Source organism: Sebastes fasciatus, chromosome 13, assembly GCF_043250625.1.
Source record: "Sebastes fasciatus isolate fSebFas1 chromosome 13, fSebFas1.pri, whole genome shotgun sequence".
NCBI lineage: Eukaryota > Metazoa > Chordata > Actinopteri > Perciformes > Sebastidae > Sebastes > Sebastes fasciatus.
Window position 1 is genome coordinate 3,632,615 of NC_133807.1, and position 20,441 is coordinate 3,653,055.

Consider the following 20,441-nt stretch of genomic DNA (forward strand, 5'->3'; position numbering starts at 1 on the left):
ACGCCCTGGGAATGAAAACGGGCTGCAATAGCTGGTCATGAATATGGAAGAATATGATACATTTTTTTAACCATCATTTTGTTCTATTTAACACTACTAATGATGTGTAAACATGTTTTAATTTTGCCAATTTATCAGTTTTTGTGGGTCTTATTTGTCTTGTGCACGCAGACGAGGATGCGCATGTACGAGCAATACACATTCCTGCCAATGGTTTCCTACTATTCCACTGATCTATATGTGGTGGTAATGCACTAATGCAGGCTTTGCCAATGTTTTATGATGAAGTAAACTCACTCATCACATTTGTTTGACCTCAAGCATACGCACAGGCGAATTCACAAAGAATGGATTGCAACCACTGTCTGCCCCATCTCAAGGTCCAATTCACAAAAGATATATCGCGTTAATGTCACTACAGCGCAAACACAGCCACAGCGTTTTGCAGCTTGAGTGCAATTATGGTGGCAAAGTATGAATGTTGCCTTTGTGGCACAGCAGGCAGGACAATGGAGAGAGACAAAGAAAAATGAAATGTTCAGACCACGAGCTATAAGTCCAGACCAACAAGGTCTCTCAGTGCTGTTGGTGTTTTCAAACGCACATCTTCAGACTGGCATGATTTGAAACGGAGGATAAAATAAAAAATAATCAATGTTGCCATGATCACTGGAAAGTCTGCAGGCGTGACAGCCCTACTAAATGTGCTTCAGTTCCCACCAACTCTCTGAAGACGCTAATAATTTCACTGTAACTGCGTGCAGCTTATTAGCGCTGATCTCTGTGAATTGGACTGTTTTTGGCAATGAGGCTCATTTGCATAGAAAGGGGACAATTCTGCCCCAAATAATGCTTTGAGAAACACACAGTCAGTTTCTTTTTGTTCGCAAAAGCCACGCAATCCTTTTGCGAATTTGTACCCACAGTTGGTGAGAAACACACAATGTTAACATAATCTTTGTTTGCATACAAGAAGGCACCTTTAATATTTCACCCATTTTTGTATCTTTTAATTGCATGATGGATTTGAGCCCAATTTGAAGGTGACTGACTAAAATGATGTGATTTCCTTTCAACAACAGTAGTTTGAATCATCAACATGACCAAGTGCCTGAAATAGTATTTGAAATTAGACATTTAAATTACACTGTAGCGCTTAGCTGCTTCCGGCTAACGTGAGCATCAATTTCACCTTGCATCACCTTTCATGACTAATTGACATCCCCCTTCAGTTACTGTTGCTATGCCTATCAAGCTTTCTGTTCCTCACACGGCACATACAGAGCAGATGTTCTCATCCTAACATAATCTGTAACCGCATAGAGCAATGTAATTAGCTAATTATACATGCCCCTTGCCTTTGGAAATGACACTAGCTTACTTCTGTATACTTAGAAAGTTAAACTAGTTAGCCGGGCATGCTAACGCTGCAGCAGACAGGCGCTCTGTAATCCATCCTTACATTTATCTGCTGTGCTCTTGTATTTCTGGTTTTGACACCACCCTCCCGAGTATCTCTGGCAACAGATCCACGTACACTACTTCAACACATGGACGAGTTCAAAGCTTGATAGGCCTGTTGTGTCTAGTTATGGTTGTTAAGCTATGATTGGACAATTGTTGCTTAGGTGAGGAGTTTAATGAACAGTCAATTTATGCCGGGATCAGACTACACGATATTTTTGTGTTTGACGATGGTCACCATGTCAGATCTAACGATCGCAGTGGCATAAACTCTTGCAGTGTCTTGGTTGGGTGACTGCCACGACTACACGTATGACCACGACCAATCATGGCACGTCGTATTCCACAATAATGCGCTAATGAATTTTTCGGCAGTTTGGTTGTCCCACCTGACAGCAGCAAACTCTCCATCCCTCCTCCTTTTATCGCCATGCTTGTTTATTACCAAGTGACCTGACTGCGACTGCGTGCCGGAGAGAGCACCTGATTGGTCAACGCAAAGGAACACGTCGTTGGAGATGTCACACTTGGCGTGTCGAGACGAAAAAATTCCGACAGGCTACACTTTTCCTCGGGGTGTCGTGGGGCGTGCCAGACGTGGCGTCGGTTGTCGTGTACTATGACACATACACGAGATAAGAGGATCGATTTTCGCACACATTTATCGTTCCCGATCCCCTACGACGGTCGTGTCGGGCTATAATCGGGGCTGATATCGTGTAGTCTGATCCCGGCATTAATCATCCTTATAGAATGAGGCCTGTAGTGTGAACAATTCTGATTGATTATTTTAGCTGTTGTAGTTGCAGAGGGGGAGGTCTATACCTTTTATGTTGCTGTGCAAAGTAGGGACCTGATGCCATCGGAATTCTGTCAGTCACCACATTTTAATTAAATACCTTAAAGACAACTATTGTAAAAAATAATAATAATAATAATAATAAAGTAAAAAAAAACTCATGCAAAATGAGTGACCTATCCCTTTCCAATCTCCAGTGATATACATGTTTTCGGGTCTATAACATGTCAGGGTTGCAGTCTCTCCCTTCAGCTATATAACCTGACACATTCTCTTTGAACATCTGTATAACGTCTGTATGATGAGAGATACAAAAGCTGCTGTTTCTCAAATCAAATAGTAAGCTATTAGATTTCAGAAGCAGCAGATTTCATATCTCTCATCATACCACAGCTCAGTGTTTCCTTGTTGCCGGGGGTTCAGACCATCAATGGAAATGTAATAAGTCCTCCAGTCGATGGATGATCATTTTCATAATTGCCTCATAGGCAGGATTTGAATAAGGACGAGCAGACTAACAGAGCATACTGTAGTCTTTTTAGATTACACATCTATCCCTCTGAAAACCAGCCAAAGAAAATGATTGAGAGTCTGTACATATCCAATATATCCAGTCTCTGTGAGTTAACACAACAAATGAAAAACACAGTAGAGAGTAGACATCCGGTTACTTATGGTCTATTTCAAAACTCAAAGGGTGGTCTTCAGCCTCGCTGTGCCGGCCCACCGGTCGTGTTTACATTGTAGATGGGTGGGGAGGCCAGCAGACAAGTTCAGTTCAGTTGAGCTTAGCTGAGATCAGTTTAGTTAGGCTGCCTTTAGTTCACTTCGGGGTCAGACAGCAGGCCCCAGCTCGGTTTGGCAGTGTGAAATAGACTTGAATGATTTCTGCCTATATCCTCACGCGGTGCTTGCAGCTTGACGTGGTTTTTATCTTCTACTTCAGGAGCCACTGATTCACTGAGAAAGAGAAGAGAAGAGGAGAGGAGAGAGGGAGGAAAGGAGATAATTAGTACTGATGGGATAAGCAGTGTGGAATAAAACAGAACAAAGGGGTGCCTCGGGTTTCAGAAGCTGTGAAGAGAAAGACAAAGCGAGAAACAGTGTTTGCGTGAGGAAAGGATAATGAGAGACAAAGGTATTGACGGAAAAAAAAGTAATAAAACTCTGTCCCAATTCCAAACTATTTACTAACTTGAAGCAAGTTTGTCGTGCACTCACAGTGGAAAAGTGATACAATTATGTCCAACCAGTCAGTGAGTAAATACATTTTTGAGTGTGCTGTATGCAGCCACTATATTCCCACAAATGACAAATTTGCCTCAATTTGTCTGTAGAATCTGTACAGAATAGGACACCCTCGATACTTAGAACCTTAGTTTAGATCAGGGGTCAGCAACCTGCGGCTCTTCAGCCCCTCTCCAGTGGCTCCCTGTAGATTTTTTAAAATGGAAATGAATAACTGTTTTTTGTTTACATTTTCATTTTTATTTATCATTGATGTAGGTCTATAGTACGACGGAGTATTAGGACAACATTGAGGGAAAAAAATAAATCTGAGATTTTGAGAATAAAGTCATAACTTTACGAGAAAAAAGTCATAATATTACGACAATAAAGTCATATTATTATGAAGCAGTAATTTTATGCGTTATTTTCTTTTTTACACGTAAACTTAGGACTTTATTCTCGTAATATTACGACTTTTTTCCGTTAAGTTATGACTTTATTCTCGTAATATTACGACTTTTTTTTTCTCTTAAAGTTATGACTTTTTTTTTCTCTTAAAGTTATGACTTTATTCTCGTAATATTACGATTTCCCCCCCCCCGTAAATTATGACTTTATTCTCGTAATATTATGACTTCATTCTGGAAATCTCAGATGTTTTTTCCCTCAATTTGGCCCTAACACTCCGTAGTACATTTTCACTTTGGCCCTCACTGCATTAGACTTATATACTATATACTGAGACTATAAACTGTGTTACCTTCATCACAATGATCAAATGTTTTGCGGCTCCAGACAGATTTTTTTTTAAAACATTTTTGCCTAAAATGGCTCTTTTGATAGTAAAGGTAGCTGACCCCTGGTTTAGAGGAAGAACTCAGGAAGAGCAAAAGAGGAGGGATCCTCTTCCAGGACGGACATACATGCAACAGATAGACCAAAATTACAATATGGAAAATCAGGTTGACAAAATTATAGACATTTTCTAATTATCTAATTGGCATCAGCTGAACTACAACTGCATTTTGGACCTCTGGATGGTACAGTAGCTGTATGTCACCCAAATCCAGTGGTGAGGGGTATTTTCAGGCTGCCACACAGGAAATATCTGTTGTAGTAAAGTAAAGCATCTGACTAAACCATTTAAAGCTTCAGTAGGCAACAGTGTTTTGGCATCATTGGGCAAAAATTCCATAATAATCTTTCAGCATATTGTAATTCAAGTGTTCTGATAGAAAACTAGACTTCTGCTCCTCCTCATGGCTCTGTTTTCAGGCTATAGAACATCTAGCCAGTGACGGGAGACTTTGACCAATCACAGGTCATTTCAGAGAGAGAGAGCGTTCCTATTGGCTGTGCTCCGGTCATGTGAACAGTGCTTGGTATTACCATGGATGTATAAAGAGAGCTGGATACAGCGTTGGAGGTTCACTCACATGAATGGAGGAAGGGAAATAACTCTGGATTTGGCTATTAGTTCATTTTACAACTTTAAAAACTTTTTTTTTTTTTTTTTTAAATAAGGACTATTAGAGTGTTCGTACTGGGAAGTTGATTCACCTCAAAAAAAATTAGCGGCTGAGTTACAGACGTCTCTTTCCCAATGTAAGTCTATGAGAAAAAGTATTTTTGGGCCCATTGGCATCACGTGACGGACACGGAAGTTCCGTCAAATTTCCACTACGAAATTTGGGATTGATGCCCGGTGCACTTCCTGGGGGCTTGGGCATTCCCAAAGAGATCTCAACACGGCTGCTGGGTTACAAACTTTCTAATTTTACAGCTAAACCGTGCACTACAAGATGATTCTGAAAACATCTGAGGAGAGAAATAGGCATTAACGTAACCGTTTAGCGACGTTTTATAAAAATATTTTTTTTTAATCATATTTGCTCCAGTCTCACCTACTTCAGCTTTAAGGGTTAGGGTCAGGGTTAGTTAGTTTTTCATTTTGCACTGGCTTCAGGAGTATAAATAAAGACTTTTGAGCAGGTATTGTCACACAGGTACAGAACATACTTGTATGTAGATGAACAGCTGATCAGCTGTAGTGATTAAATGCAACTTTTAACAGAAGACACAAAATGTGTTAATCAATCAAAGTCGATCGTTGAGGGCAACTTGGCGTGTCAGGGCCAAAAGCTATAACAGTGCCACTAACAATGTAACTAACAGAGAAAAACCGGAGCAAACTCGAGGGACCGGAAGTACATAGTTGAAAGTATGAGTAAGAGAAGAATGAACTGAGAGAGAGAGAGAAGAGGAGAAATTCAGAGTGAATAAGCCTGCGAAGGAGAGAGATTGAAAAGAAGTCTTTATTTGCCACCAGGGATCCTCTCACCACCACCGCTCTCCTGTATCTCCTCTCCTTCTCTCTGACTGAGAGTCTGACTGGTCGCAACACGTGAGGCACTTCATTCCTCTGGGTGCTTCCAAAACTTTGGCTGCACATCAGTCATCATTTTTATTTCAATGTTATTTCAGCTGTTTGATCATCTGCCATCATCGCTTCCACGGAGAAGCAATGCAGCAGTGCTTGACTGCTTTGCCTGCAGGTGAGGGTTAGCAACTGAATGCAAAGACAGCCCGGGGGCTAATAAATAAGCTATTTCAGTGTTTGAAGTGTTCACAACAAAGACGGCCTCAATTAACCTGAGGCAGACAGTATGAGGGGTGAGTGTTGCACAGTCTTTGTAATGATACATCTGTGTCTGAGAAAAGATTTGCAACTCTATGCGAGTCCATGCACAGTTATAAGCAAACTGCGAACTGGGATTACCCCAGCTATTGTTTTTAGAATATGTTGTCTATGTCTGTATACTGAGCTTTTTTGCTAATGAATCAGTAGCTAACATCACTGAGAAAGTCAAGTTGCCTAATATTATTATCCTCCCAGAAAAGATGAAGGCAGCTGAAGATCCCTTTGAAATAAGCCAATTACTAAAGCCTGATTTATCCCAGTCTGTCCAGACACATACTATATGTGTTCACCATTCGACAGACTTTATTCCTTACAAAATATGGAATGTGACGTTAATATACTGCAGACTCCTATGGTATTAATAAAGTCCACTGATTGATTGGAGCAGGTTACAGCGAGCAGAGTGTTGTAGAGGTTGTAGAGTCGTTATTGGTGACCTAAATATATAGCTAATGTACAGCTACATGTTCATGTTCATTACTCTACCATGAAAGATTCATCAGTTGGCATGACTGTCTGTCTGAGTCACTCCACTCGACCATAAGATATGCAGGTTGTGCAACAAAATGGCAACCACTTGTTGTGAAGGGAATGCAATGGAACGGGGGGAGGGAGAGGGAGACATCTAGTGGCTGAATGTTATCAACGTTATCAATTGTACCTTTAAGTGTAACTTAAGTTATTTTTACTTTGAGTGTTTCAATTTCATGCTTCTTTATGCTTCGACATCAGTTCAGAGGCAAATTTTGTAGACTGACTACTTTTTCTTTCACTGCATTTAAAAGCTGAACAGTTTTTGCAAGTTAGTTTGCAGGTTCAGATTGTACAGTACCTTGCACTATTTAACAAAATATACAATAGTTAAAATTGGGGTTCACACCCACTACCTACATTGTGAAAAAGGTGAGAAACTTAAAGGTCCCATATTGTAAAAAGTGAGATTTTCAGGTCTTTTATATTATAAAGCAGGTTTAAGTGCTTTATAAATACTGTTAAACTATCAAAACGCTCAATATACGGAGAAATACACACAGCCTGTATTCAGAAATTGTGCGTTTGAAACAAGCTGTTAGGATTTCTGTCCATTTGTGATGTCACATATATACAATATTTAGACCATTACACGGTTTTAAACATAAACATTCTAAATGTGTCCCAGTTTATTTCCTGTTGCAGTGTATGTAAATAACATCAGTTTACAGGAAGTAAACATGGACCCAAGCTGTTTCCTAGCAATGCAATTCCATTGCAATTCCGTTGAAATGCACTAAAACGGAGCGTTTCAGACTGAGGGTAAATACAGGTATATTCAGATAGACAGTATGAGGAAAATAAAGTTTTTTTTTAACATTACAGCATGTAAACATGTTCTAGTAGAAACACAAAATACAAGTATGAACCTGAAAATGAGCACGATATGGGACCTTTAAGTATGGGGACATGGGGACATACGTACTTGACAATGTATGTAGCCCAGTCTGGGATCCTATCATACTTACTAAAGCGGAGATAGCTGGCAGTCTTGCAGTCTAAAATACGGCCACATAAAGCTCCAGGCCCAGATTGTCTCAGAGGAAGAGCAATTGCTGGGTGCATTTATCAACTTAAAAATGTGTTTACAAGATTATTCCAGTGTCTGCTTGATAAACATGTTGTACCACTCTCATGGAAAAGATCCACAATCATTCCAGTGCCTGAAAGCAGTCGCCCCTCCTCACTTAATGACTACAGACCATCGCTCTCATCAGCATGTTATGTAAGTGCGTGGAAAGGGTTATACTGGGGGCGTCTAACATCTCCCGATGGTTAGATAGACAACCTACAATTTGCCTATAAAGCATAGAGAGGCACTGAGGATGCTACATTAACATTATTGCACATGGTCACCAAACGCATTCAGCATCCTGAGGCTTATGCCAGAATTTTATTTTATTGACTTCAGTTCGGCTTTTAACACCATCAGGACTGACATTTTATTAAATCGACTTTTTAAACTTGATATTAACGGACACTTCGCATTGTGGATCAAAGACTTCTTATTTGACCGCCCCCCAATGAGTCTCTGTACGAGGCTCCGTGTCTGATGAAATCATTTTGAATATGGGGGTGCCCCAAGGTTGCGTTTTATCTCCTGTACTTTTCTCTATGTATATAAATGAAATGCAGATCTATGACAGCAACTTTGACTTTTAAAGGTCCCATATAATGCTCATTTTCAGGTTCATACTTGTATTTTGGGTTTCTACTAGAACATGTTTACATGCTTTAATGTTTAAAAAACACATTATTTTCCTCATAATGTCTGCTTGTCTAGCTGTCTTGAATATAGCTGTTACCCTCTGTCTGAAACACTCCGTTTTAGTACATTTCAATGGAATTGCAACAAAATTGCGTTGCTAGGCATCAACTTGGGTCCATGTTTACTTCCTGTCAGCTGATGTCATTCACATACACTGCAACAGGAAATAAACTGGGACCCATTTAGAATGTTTACGTTTAAAACTGTGACATGGTCTAAATATTGTAGATTTGTGACATCACAAATGGACAGAAATCCTGACAGCTTGTTTCAAAAGCTCAGTTTCTGAATACGGGCTGTGTGTATTTCTCTGTGGATTGAGCGTTTCAATACTTTCACAGTATTTATATAGAACTTAAACCTGCTTTATAATATAAAAGCCATGAAAATGTAAATTTTTACAATATGGGACCTTTAAGTATGCAGATGACATGGCCATGGTGGGTTTAATGTTTAAAGTTTAATGTTCCTACATTAACCATATCAACAATCTATTGTAAAATGGTGTCAAGAGATTGCCTTGCTCATAAACGCTAACAAGACTAAGGAACTCGTTGTCACCAGTAGGGGCGGGGCAACCAATGTGTCAGCCAATCACAATTGAGGGCCAAGCTGTAGAGAGGGTAGGTAGTTTTAAAGATTTAGGAATGATTTTAGATACCAACTTAAATTTTAATGAACACTCAAAGATTGTTTCTTTTAAGAAAATGAAATAGCTTTGATGTGAGCAAAGAAGTTCTGAGGATGGTTTACATCAGCCTAGTGGAAAGTATTGTTTCCTACAACATCACATGCTGGTATGGAAATCTGGGGGCTAGAAGCAGAAATAGTTAACACTGCCAGCAAGATTGTAGGGAACCCCCGGAGACAGCTGGTGGAGCTCTACAATACACAGACCAGGAGGAAAGCAACATTAATAGTTCAGGATCCTTTGCACCCTCCGTTTAATGAATATGAAAAACTCCCCTCGGGACGACGGTACAGGGTACCCACAGCTAAGAGAAACATCTTTAAGAGATCTTTTATTCCATCCTCTGTCATGTTACTTAACAAATGATCTCATTAGATATTAGAGACAGCTGCTGTTTCTTTTATGATGCCTATTTAAGATACAGTATTAGGGATGCACCGATACCGATACCAGTATCGGGTATCGGGTCCGATACTGTGCTCATGTACTCATACTCGCAAAACGGCTCCGATACAACGACACCGATACCACTTTACGGCAGCGTGACGTTAACCTCTCGTCACCATCTTTCGGGTCCTCACACTCCACCTCCCCGACGTTGCAGGCGAGACGGACCGGTGATGCGCCCGACCCCGCTGGTTCGGGATCCCACCTGAGCCATGGCACACCGGCCCTCACTTTCATTGCGCCACGGGGTTTTGCTTGCATTCTCTGACTCGCGCGTACGTTAGCCTCCTTGGTCCGTGTTTCAAGACGGGTCGGGTGGGTTGCCATTCCGACGCAGACCCCTGGCGCCTTTTACGTGGGCTGAACCTCGTCCTGGGGGCACGACGTGGTCGGGGAGCACTGAGGACAGTCCGCCCCGGTCGGCAGTCGCACCGGGAGCAGGGGGCCCCGTCCCTCCCCGGTGGGGAGAGAGGGCACAGCAAGTCCTTTGAGGTTCGGGCGGGGAGCGCTGTAAAGCTGCGGCCGCCAGCCACCTTCGTCCCGAGCCTTTCCAAGCCGACCTACAGCCGGTGGCGGCGCACCGCCTCGTATGCGGGACTCCCCAGCCTGCCGTGTGTCGCTCACACCCTCCAGCTGGCTGTTAACGAGGGTCTTTTGGCACAGAGAAGTACTCGTATCGGTACTCGGTATCGGCGAGTACCCAAATGTAAGTACTTGTACTTGTACTCGATCTGAAAAAAAGTGGCATCAGTGCATCCCTATACAGTATGCATTAACTGTTAATATTTGAGTACTCTCATCCCAACCGTTTGGCCCACCATTACTGGTATTTATCATTTTATTTATTATTATTACTTATTTTATTTATTTATTTATTAATGTATTTATTTATTTATTCATTCATTTATTTATTTACAACATTAATCATTCAAAACCAAATGTGCTACAATCCACGTTAAAGGTTAGTTAAACATAGCATATTAATTACATTTTAATGACAGAATTAGTTTCGTTCTGATTCTAATCATCAGTTTGTAGAGTCTTACTGGTTGGTCTTCACCTCTTCTCTGAGTCTTGGGGAAGAAAAACAGATGTCAGGGTCTTTAACCCGTACTTCAATAAACAGACTGTAATGGTCAGAATGGGTACTAAGTTTTGTTGTGTTTCTCCTCTGTGAGCTTAACCAGGCTGGTCATAAATGAACTGTCTCACCACTCTGTGCCCCCCTGAGGTCACATACAGTTTCTGGAAGAAGTCTCAAGAGTTAAGGAATAATTTCATTACCATTTGCATGTTTCAGTATTCTTTGTCTTTCGGTCATCATCATCATCATCATCACTACACTCGGCATCTTGGAAACATGGCTAAACAAACGTTCTCCTACGGCTGCTTTCAATGTCTCTGCGTACAATGTGTTTAGGAGGGACAGAAACAAGGGTAGAGGAGGAGGATTGTTAATCTATGTGAGAGAGACAATCAAATGCAGTCTCATTGAAAGGTCACATGAAACAGATCTGGAATACATTTGGTTGAATGTCTGACTGTCTCCAGAAATATCTTTCATTGTTGTTTGTTTACATCGACCACCATCATGTAACGGTCTGTTTTATGAACATCTACACAGCATTCTTAAAGAATGCAATGGCAAAAACTAATACTTACAGGTGATTTTAACATAAATTTAGATAAAAATCAGATAAAAAACAGGAGATAACAGACCAGTTCAATCTTACTCAACTGGTGCGAGGTCCAACAAGAGTAACCAATTCCTCCCAGATGCAAACTGACCTGATGTTCACAAACCAACCTGAGAGAATTACAAAATCTCATAACCTGCTAAACTGGTTAATCTGACCATAATATCACATTACTGGTATGAAAACTCACTAGAAAACGGTTTGAAACACTATCAGAACTAAACACTACTTCCAGAGGATTCCAATCATTTTGAAACTGCTCTAAAACAAATTGATTGGTCTAATCATCTGTCCAGTTGAGACGCTGAGAACAGCTGCAATACTTTTTTTGACAACCATGAACAAAGTAATATCATCCTTTACCACAAAGGTGCAATACAAACCTAGAGAAAAGAGCACTTTACTATGGCTCAATGACGAAAGAATGATGAAAGAGTGAGATTCTGCACTGAAAAGAGCACTTAAATCAGGTCATAATAATGATATTTTTACATCCCTTCGAAATAAGGTAGTGAGGAATATAAGGAAAGCTAAAGCTGATTGTTTTATTGGAGTAATTGATGGGTAATGGGGAAACTGATCTGGAAAAATCTTAATAAATTAACTGAAAGAAATAATGATCAGAGAACAAAGGAACCTGAACTTAAAGTGACCCATGATCCTGACATGATAGCAAGTACTTTTAACAAATTCTTTATAAACTCAGTCGAGGAGCTGGCCCAAAGCTTCTCCTTCAGAACCATAGCGTATACCCCCATCAATGATACCAAACCTGGACAATGAACTCAGGTTTAACCAACACACCAATGACATTCAAAAAAGGAGCCATCAAAGACTATAAGTCATCCGCAAACTTAAAGGACTTTATGTTGCCCCCCCCCCATCTCCTCCTACTGCTGTACCAGAGCATTATCAGCACATTCTACTCTACTGTTTCACCTGCTTTTTAACACTTTATCCATCACTAACCGGGCAAAACTCACACGCATGACCGCCACTGCTGCCAGTATAATTGGTCTCTCCAAACCCAACCTCACAGAACTCAACAACAAAGCCATTGCACGCAATGTAATCTCAATAGCACAGGACATCACACACCAACTCAATAAACCACCTTACCATAATGCCCCGCTCCGGGCACCGGTACAGAACACTGAGGTGCAATAGGGCTCGCTTTGGGAAAAGCTTTATACCTGCAGTCATAGCCACCTTAAACAACAGGCGTCGTTGAATAGGTCTGAGTGTGTACTGCTGTCCATTATTTTCTGTTGTTGTCGCTGTTGTATTACTGTTACTGTGTTATTGTGTGTGTTGGTGTCTGACAAATACAGTGCTGTGGAAGAGAATTTCCCCCTGTGGGACAATAAAGTCTAAAGTTTAAAGTCCGTAGTGCTCGATGAAGCATTGCATTGATAATATTTCTAATTTATAATAACCTGCCCTGGGACTACAGAAAGAAATTAGCTTTTTAGCTAACTCTGGCACATTATTCCAAATGTTGATTAATGTGCTCAGTCCCTGCTAAATTAATAAATAAACTCTAAAAAACCCAAATCTCCCACCAACCCAACCCTCTAGATTACCAGCAAAACACAAAATCACTGTGTTTGCCATCACAGAGCAAACCAGTCCACATACCAACCATACCCAATTTGCAATACACAAAACCATAGCAAGCAGTTTCCTACAATGCAAACCCATTAGCTTGTAACAGTTTACATACATATAGTCAAGCCCCCCCCCCCCTCCCCAACAGTACACACTGCCCCTTCTAAACCCCACACATTTCTGAAATCCCACAATGTCATTAACCAGTATGCATATTCTGTCCCACTGGTCTGAACATCAACACTGGGTCGACAGGCCCACTCCCCTTCACCTGGTTCCTCCTGGTCAGCCATTTGACCAAACAGGAAGTTTAGCAGCACACATGTTGCCCTCTTTCTGAATGAGTACATGGATCCCAGATCCACAGAGAAAACCTCCCCCCGCTTACCACAGAGTACATTCGAAACATCAAGCACAGCTGCAACACGGTTACATTGAACAAACACATGCATGACAGTCTCAGGCATGTTACAAAAAGGTCATCCCCCCCACCCACCCACATTTGAGTCAACCTTTATCAGGAAAGTGTTTGTTGCCAGGGCCCCATGTATAACCCTCCACTCCTGACCTCTTTTGGAGAGGAAGCTTATAAAGCACCCTCCGCCTGAATCCTGCCATGCTCTGCCCACCCAGAACTCCAACGCCACTGATGTTCCCTCACCTCCTGCAGGGCCCTCAGTTTCCTGATCTTCACCAGTGCAGCATAAAGCACCTTCCCCTTCATCTCCCCAAACCTACCCAGGCTCAGAGTGGCAAAGGTCAGCAGCTGCCCACGCTCTTCCTGCCAGTCACTTGTCAGGGTGACCACATCCACGGAGAGGAAACAGGAAGACGCCTCCCCCCCGTGGCTGATTGAAAAAGTCCAGCGTTGGCCCAGGCAGTGGATCCAACACCTCTCCCTTCAGTTTCTCCAGCAGTCTCAGTGATTTCAGCCCAGTCTGTTGTGCCAGGTCCTGCGGGGTCTTCCATCCCCCTGTCCCCACCTGCCTCAGGTGGCCTAGTGTAGTGATACCACCTGTCATTATGCGATTGCTGACAGTGCCCGTCTGCATCGAGTGGTTTTCTCATAACCATGTTGCTGGCTCCATAACCCCTCTCAGTGTAGTGTTAAAGAGTGACCACGCCTTCAACGTCTCTCCATGGAAAGCAGGAAGCTCCGCAATGCTCAGACCTTCATGGGTTATCAGGAAATACTGCTGGTCCAGCCCTAAAACGCCAGCCCTCCTCAGCAATGCCTGCGCCGACTCCCCACCAGCACACGTCGGACCTGTACAGCAACCGTTGTTATGCCTGGAGTCTAAAGGCAGCTGCTCTGCTTTCAAGCTCCACCAGGCTCCTGGCCCTCCCTCCTGTACCGGTAAATACAGGACAGCAGCCTTGAGCCAGTGGTGCCCCGACCAGAAGAAGTCCACTAGCGTCTTCTGGACCTCTTGCAGAAGACCCCGAGGAGGAACCATTACAGCCAGCCAATGCCACAAGGATGCTGCTGCCAGGTTATTTACAATGAGCACCCACCCTCGATATGATATATGATATGTTCTTCTTCTTAACCCAGCCCTCCGAGCCCAGGCACACACTTAACACCTTCAGCCCCTCTCTACCCAACTGCAGCTGCCCAGGCAATAGTAATGTTCTGCCTTTGTACATAACGAAGCCTCACTCTTCCCCAGTTAACTCTAGCTGAAGAAGCTCTCTCATAAACCTGAAGGCTACTCTCCAAAGCCTGTACATCCTGCCCATCTTTAACTAAGACTGAGATGTCATCCGCATAAGCGGAAACCTAGCTCTACCACTCTCGCCCCTTGCATCCTCTTTTGCACCATCACTAGCAACAGTTCAATAGCCAGAGTGTACAGCTGTACAGAGAGAGAGCACCCCTGCCTGATACCCCCCCCTCTCCCCCTCCACCTCTACAGGCCTACTCAGCACACCCCCTACCTTGACCAAATGTGAGGCCCCAGCACGCAACCCTTTGACCCCTGCAATAAAGTAGTCCCACAACCAAATTCTTTGGCCCCGTCAGTCACAACACCAATTTACAAGACAGTCTTGATTCCCTCTCAGTAAATATCAAACCAGCTGCAAGAAACCTGGGTGTTTTATTTGATACAACACTTTGTTTTGAGTTGCAAATACACAGGGCGTTGTCTCTGTGTAAATCATCTACTTTAGAATGCTGCTGTAGCCAGAGCCGTGTGATAAAACTGAACATTTTTACATCAAAGTCTCACCTTCAATTAGGTCCACATGTTATTACTGCAAATGTCCTGTCCTTTTTTCTTTCCATAAAGTCTAACACTGTTGGCTCAAAGAGGTTTCAGACACTGTGTTTTCTGTGCTCTTTGACCGTGAATACACAAACTCCTGTTGGAGATCTGTACTGTAACAAGCCATTATCAAAGGGAAGCAGAGGCCACAGAATCCATTTGATGTTGTGGAGAGCATGCTGGGCTCGACCGGATCGATAACAAAGATATATTCAGGGAGCGCCGAGCACTGAGAGGATACGAGGACTCCCACACTCTCTGCGTGACATGTCCACGTTTGTTGTGTGTGCGTGTATGATGCATCAGCTTTCTCTTTAACACCAACCAGCTCACCCACGCACCCTCAGTTTTAAATCTGCACAAACAGACAATGCACTCCCACACATATACATTTGTTTTTTTTATTTCCATATGTTTCTCACTCTTCTTTTTGAGATCTCCCTCTCTGTTTCATTCTCTATTTTCACATTCTCAAGACACCGCTGACATAAAGACATGCTCAGTCAACCTTCCTTCCCTGCCCGAGGCAGCTTTAATGATCAGCTGTATCTCTATACTTGTACCTGAACCTATTTCAGATTCAGACCTTTAAGGATTAACCATTAATGTCTCTCCCTGCTGCTGCTCGCAGTCTGAATGCACTAATATATTTCACACAGACAGAAGGCACAGCTGTAAGCTCATGTAAAATGCAGATTTAAACCTGCAAAATGCACTCCCTCCTGTCTTCTGATGGCAGTGAAAAGTCAAACCGTAGAATCTGCTCATTTCCTGCATGTCCTCACTGTTTTACACCACTGCAGATGTTTTTTTTTTTAAGCTTAAAGGTCCCATATCGTGCTTATTTTCAGGTTCATAAGTGTATTTTGTGTTTCTATTAGAACATGTTTACATGCTGTAATGTTCAAAAAACATTTTATTTTTCCTCGTACTGTCTGCTTGGATATAGCTGTATTTACCTTCTTTTATGAAACGCTCCATTTTAGTACATTGCAACAGAATTGCGTTGTTAGGCAACAGTTTGGGTCCATGTTTACTTCCTTTCAGCTGATGTTATTTTCATACACTGCAACAGGAAATAAACTGGGACACATTTAGAATGTTAACGTTTAAAACCGCGTAATGTTCTAAATATTGTATATTTGTGACATCACAAATGGACAGAAATCCAGAGGGCTTGTTTCAAACGCACAGTTTCTGAATACGGGCTGTGTGTATTTCTCCATGTATTGAGCATTTTGATAGTTTAACAGTATTTATATAGAACTTAAACCTGCTTTATAATATAAAAGCCATGAAAATGTCACTTTTTACAATAAGGGACCTTTAACAAAGATTTTGTGTACTGTTCACGAAAATAGTGTGGGAATGAATAATCTGACTGATTGCTTTCAGAAGAAGAGCAGTTGGCCCATGTAACCAAGTTCAGCCAGGCTATTAACGTACAACGTACAATTTACAATATGGGACCTTTAATACATTAGGAGGTATTTTTTTTTTTTTTTTTTACAGTGGTCTATTTTTCAATGAAATATAATTGAAATATAATGTTTGAACATTAAATCAAAGGAGATTCTCCATTTTTTTATGCTAAAGTATACACTTTATTCAGGTTATTTTCAGTATCTTTAGCCTGCAGCTGACAGACGTGTCCGTCTTTGGTTTGTCTGGGCTTGACTGTGTGAACAGTAGCATCAGGGCCGTATGTACTTTCTGCAGCTACGGGCATTTTTAAGTCCCAACAATGACATTTTGGATTTATGTTTAAATTTGTAGCGCAGTGCTTGCTAAATATAAGTACAGTGTTATTACCCAGCTTGACGTAAAAAAATAAATAATTACTAAATAATGTGATTTCATAAAATGTATGAAGCATTTTGTGGATCCAAACACCACTTTTCTTTTCACAATGTTGAGATACATACAATGAGCTAATTCAATTATAACATGACATTATTTCAAATTGAATTGTTTCATATACCTATTACTTAACACCATATTCAAAGTATTATTTTGTTTACAAATCATTTGTATGATATTTTCATCTAAATGCGCCTGTCCCACACTTCTGAGTCTTTACCGCCACACTGAACCAATACCATAGTAGAAGTTTTATTCAAAGCCAAACAAATCTAGTTTCTATGTAAACAGAAGTTAGCAGGTGAGCTCTTGGATGACAGGTTGGGCCGCCCCCATAGGTGACCCTCAAGATCAAGAAACAGCAGCGCGGTCAGGGTTCCCGTGCTGTCTTAATGTTATGGCTGATCGGTGTATCTTACTGGGGGGATTTTGGACTCACGACCTCAATATTTCTAAAATCTTGGCTACAGGTTAACACATTAAATATGGTTAAAAATGTGCAAATTGGAGAAGTAGAAAGAAAGAAGTATGAGAAATATGCCGCGGTGTCCATTTACACCTGTCCCTCAACGGCCCAGCCCAGTACGGCATCACCGGCGGAGCACCGCTCCACCGCCTGCCTCCCCGCTGGTCCCTGGTTAAGATGTCTAAACCTGTAAACGGCCAACATTATGCACTGCCTTTATTTCAAAGAGTGCGGCCAAAGTATGGCTGGGTGGGCTTTGCTGTCGGATCATCGACGTTCTGAATTGAAATGTTAAAAAAACACAATGTCTCCAAGGGCGCTTTCACATTAGGTAGGATTGATCCATACCGTGCCCGAGTACGATTGTTAGTCTTTCCAAATATCACCAACTCTGGTTTGGTTGAAATAAACTCTTATTTCACAGAGTTTGCGGTGAAAATATGCCGACTCTATACACTGTTTAGTGTTTAGCGCTGTCTCTCTCTCTGCCCGCCGAGCAGCTGAGCGACTCTCGTTCTTTGGAGGCAGATCATTCAATTAGTTGAATAAATTAACAAACACCGCCCGACCCTATTGCCTACTATTGTCTATATTTTAAGAAACCTCTCGCCTGCCTTCCCCTGCTGTATGATCCACGGCCATGCAGTTCAGAGGATGAGATCGGTTCATGCTGCGCGCAGATACAGACATACTGTAGATATGAAACAGTTTTGTATGTATACAGATTTCGGAGGAGACCGGCGGCGTTGAAAAAAGCCTGACCTTACGCCTGAGTTAACGTAACTCATGTTAAATAGCGGTCCACTTCCGTGTTTTGGTACGGTTAGCTTTCACACCTGATGCAAACCGTACCCGAGTACACATGATCCGTACTCCAAACCACCTTTTCAGGTAGACTCGAGTACGGATCGACGAACCGTGCCCGAGTACGGTACGGAGCGTTCACACTAATCAATCGAACTGGACTTTGGGGACAAGTGTACTTGGATCCGGGCCCGGGTCCCTAATGTGAAAGCACCCCAAGAAACACGTCCTGTTCCGTGACAGGTGCGTGGCCGTAAGAAAAATCTAGTCTTATGGTGCTCTTGAGTGTAGCATTTGTCCAAATGTAGATGAGATAGAAAAACATGATTGCTCTTGTTAAGAGATTTATTAGCTCCGCTGGGTTTAATGGAGGTTTTCTTGGTTGTTTATAAGGGAGTATATAAGGGTCCATGAGCTGGAGAGGTTCGGCAAAACTGACTTTGAATATTTCCAGTCTTGGCACGAGCATGTAAAAACTGTCCTAATTAGCTTTGAGGGGATGGAAAGTGTAAAAAAATAAATCATAGTTGGCATTCATTTCTGGCAGAATGGAATATTTAATGCTTTATTTTATTTATTCAACAACCTCCCCTCCTCCGTATTACCTCTGTACTGCGGGCGGAGGGCGCGGTTGTTGGGGCAGTCTCGGCCCTGCTTGCTGAAGTTGATGTTGGTCCGGATGCAGCGCTGCAGCAGAGGCTGGGTGGGCCGGGTGTTGTCGCTCATACTCAGGAAGATCTTGTAGGGCTCGTTCTGGCTGAGGAGGCGCAGGGAGTGCATCTGTGGAGGAGATGGGGGTGGTAAAGGAGAGTGGGTGGTTGGGTTCAGCTTGTTTAATTCACTAACACAATTCGGTTTAGCTCAGTTCAGTTAATCCCAGCGAAATTACTTTTTTATCCATTCGGTCCAATGACATTTGGAAAGTCAGTCAAGTTCAGTCAGCCGGCTCAGACAACGGAAGTCTCTCAAGCGGCACGGCTGAAGACTCGTGCACATGCTCTGTTCCAAACATTTCGGAAGTGGGAGGAAGCAAGAGGAAGCAAGAGGACTGAATGGGATGCCATCTTTGACCTTATCTTATCATTAATACATCCACGCCAGGCAATAAAAAGGCATCTGTTGAAAGGCACCCGTAAAATCGGTGGAGTTCCCTTCAACAAATGAAAACCTGTATATGTCACCACAGTCGGTGCAGAACGAGGGAGGAGAGAGGAATGAATAGATGGAGAGGTAAGGGAGGAAGGATAGAAGGCCAAGAAAATTAGAGGGTGGAGCAAATCTAATGATGAAAGAGCTACTGAAATAGAGAAGTAAAAGAGGGAATGAAAAAGAAAGATCGTTGAGATCAGAGGATGGCTGAGAGCAGGAGTAAATACAGTGAGAGTAAAAGGCAGATGGTGTGTGTGGGAGTTGATCACACTGAAGCATGCAGGTGAGTGTCGCGCCGGATTGTAAATGTGTTGCACTTTGGGCGGGCGAGCTTCCTGTGGTTTGAATCTCATCCATCCAGCTGCTCTTCAGTGACATAAAAAAGGCTTTCTGGTCAGAACAAAGGTACAACATGATGTGCAGATTTTTTGCAGATGATGATATGTTTTACATCACCTACTAAATCTACTCCATTCTTACTGGGGATGCTAATTTTGAAAAATTGTCTTAACCGATAACCGAACCTCGTTAACCAATTATTAACCAACAAGATTTGTGCCTCGCATGCAGCGGTGCACCAGCTGAAGTGTATGAGGACAACAGACAACGGAGTCCCCAGTTCACCGTCCGGGAGCGTTGATTTAGCATGCAGCCACATTCCCAGTAAAAGTCTCCACCGCACATTTAGTTTAGTTTAGCAGGTTGTCCGCTGTGTGTCTGCCCGGCGTAACGACACTCCGTCTGTCCGGACGATAGAGAGTGTGATAGAGAGTGTGCCCGCTGTAGCCACACACATACGCTCTGTCAGCGCGGCGTAACTTCAGGGAGTTTCCGACAGACCGTGTGTTTGTGGCGGTGGTGATGTGCATTTTGTTGGTGGCATTATTGTGAACGTAGGTGTAGCAGACAGTGTTTGTACAGTTTATTTGTCGGTGAATAAATGCTATAAAGCTACATCT

The 20,441-nt window shown here is 42.4% G+C and overlaps 1 protein-coding gene across 2 annotated transcripts in view; it reads right to left on the reverse strand.

Annotated features, from left to right (window-relative positions):
• Nucleotides 1-646: 646 nt before the first annotated feature.
• LOC141781503 (carbonic anhydrase-related protein 10-like) overlaps nucleotides 647-20,441 on the reverse strand; it is a 106,934-nt gene continuing 87,139 nt past the window's right edge. For both annotated transcript variants that reach the window (XM_074657326.1, XM_074657328.1), the window contains exons 8-9: nucleotides 18,939-19,113; nucleotides 647-3,223 (exon numbers count right to left, since the gene is read on the reverse strand). In XM_074657326.1, the coding sequence (XP_074513427.1) occupies nucleotides 3,201-3,223; nucleotides 18,939-19,113 (198 nt within the window). In that variant the 3' untranslated portion in view covers nucleotides 647-3,200. The remainder of the gene's footprint in view (nucleotides 3,224-18,938; nucleotides 19,114-20,441) is intronic.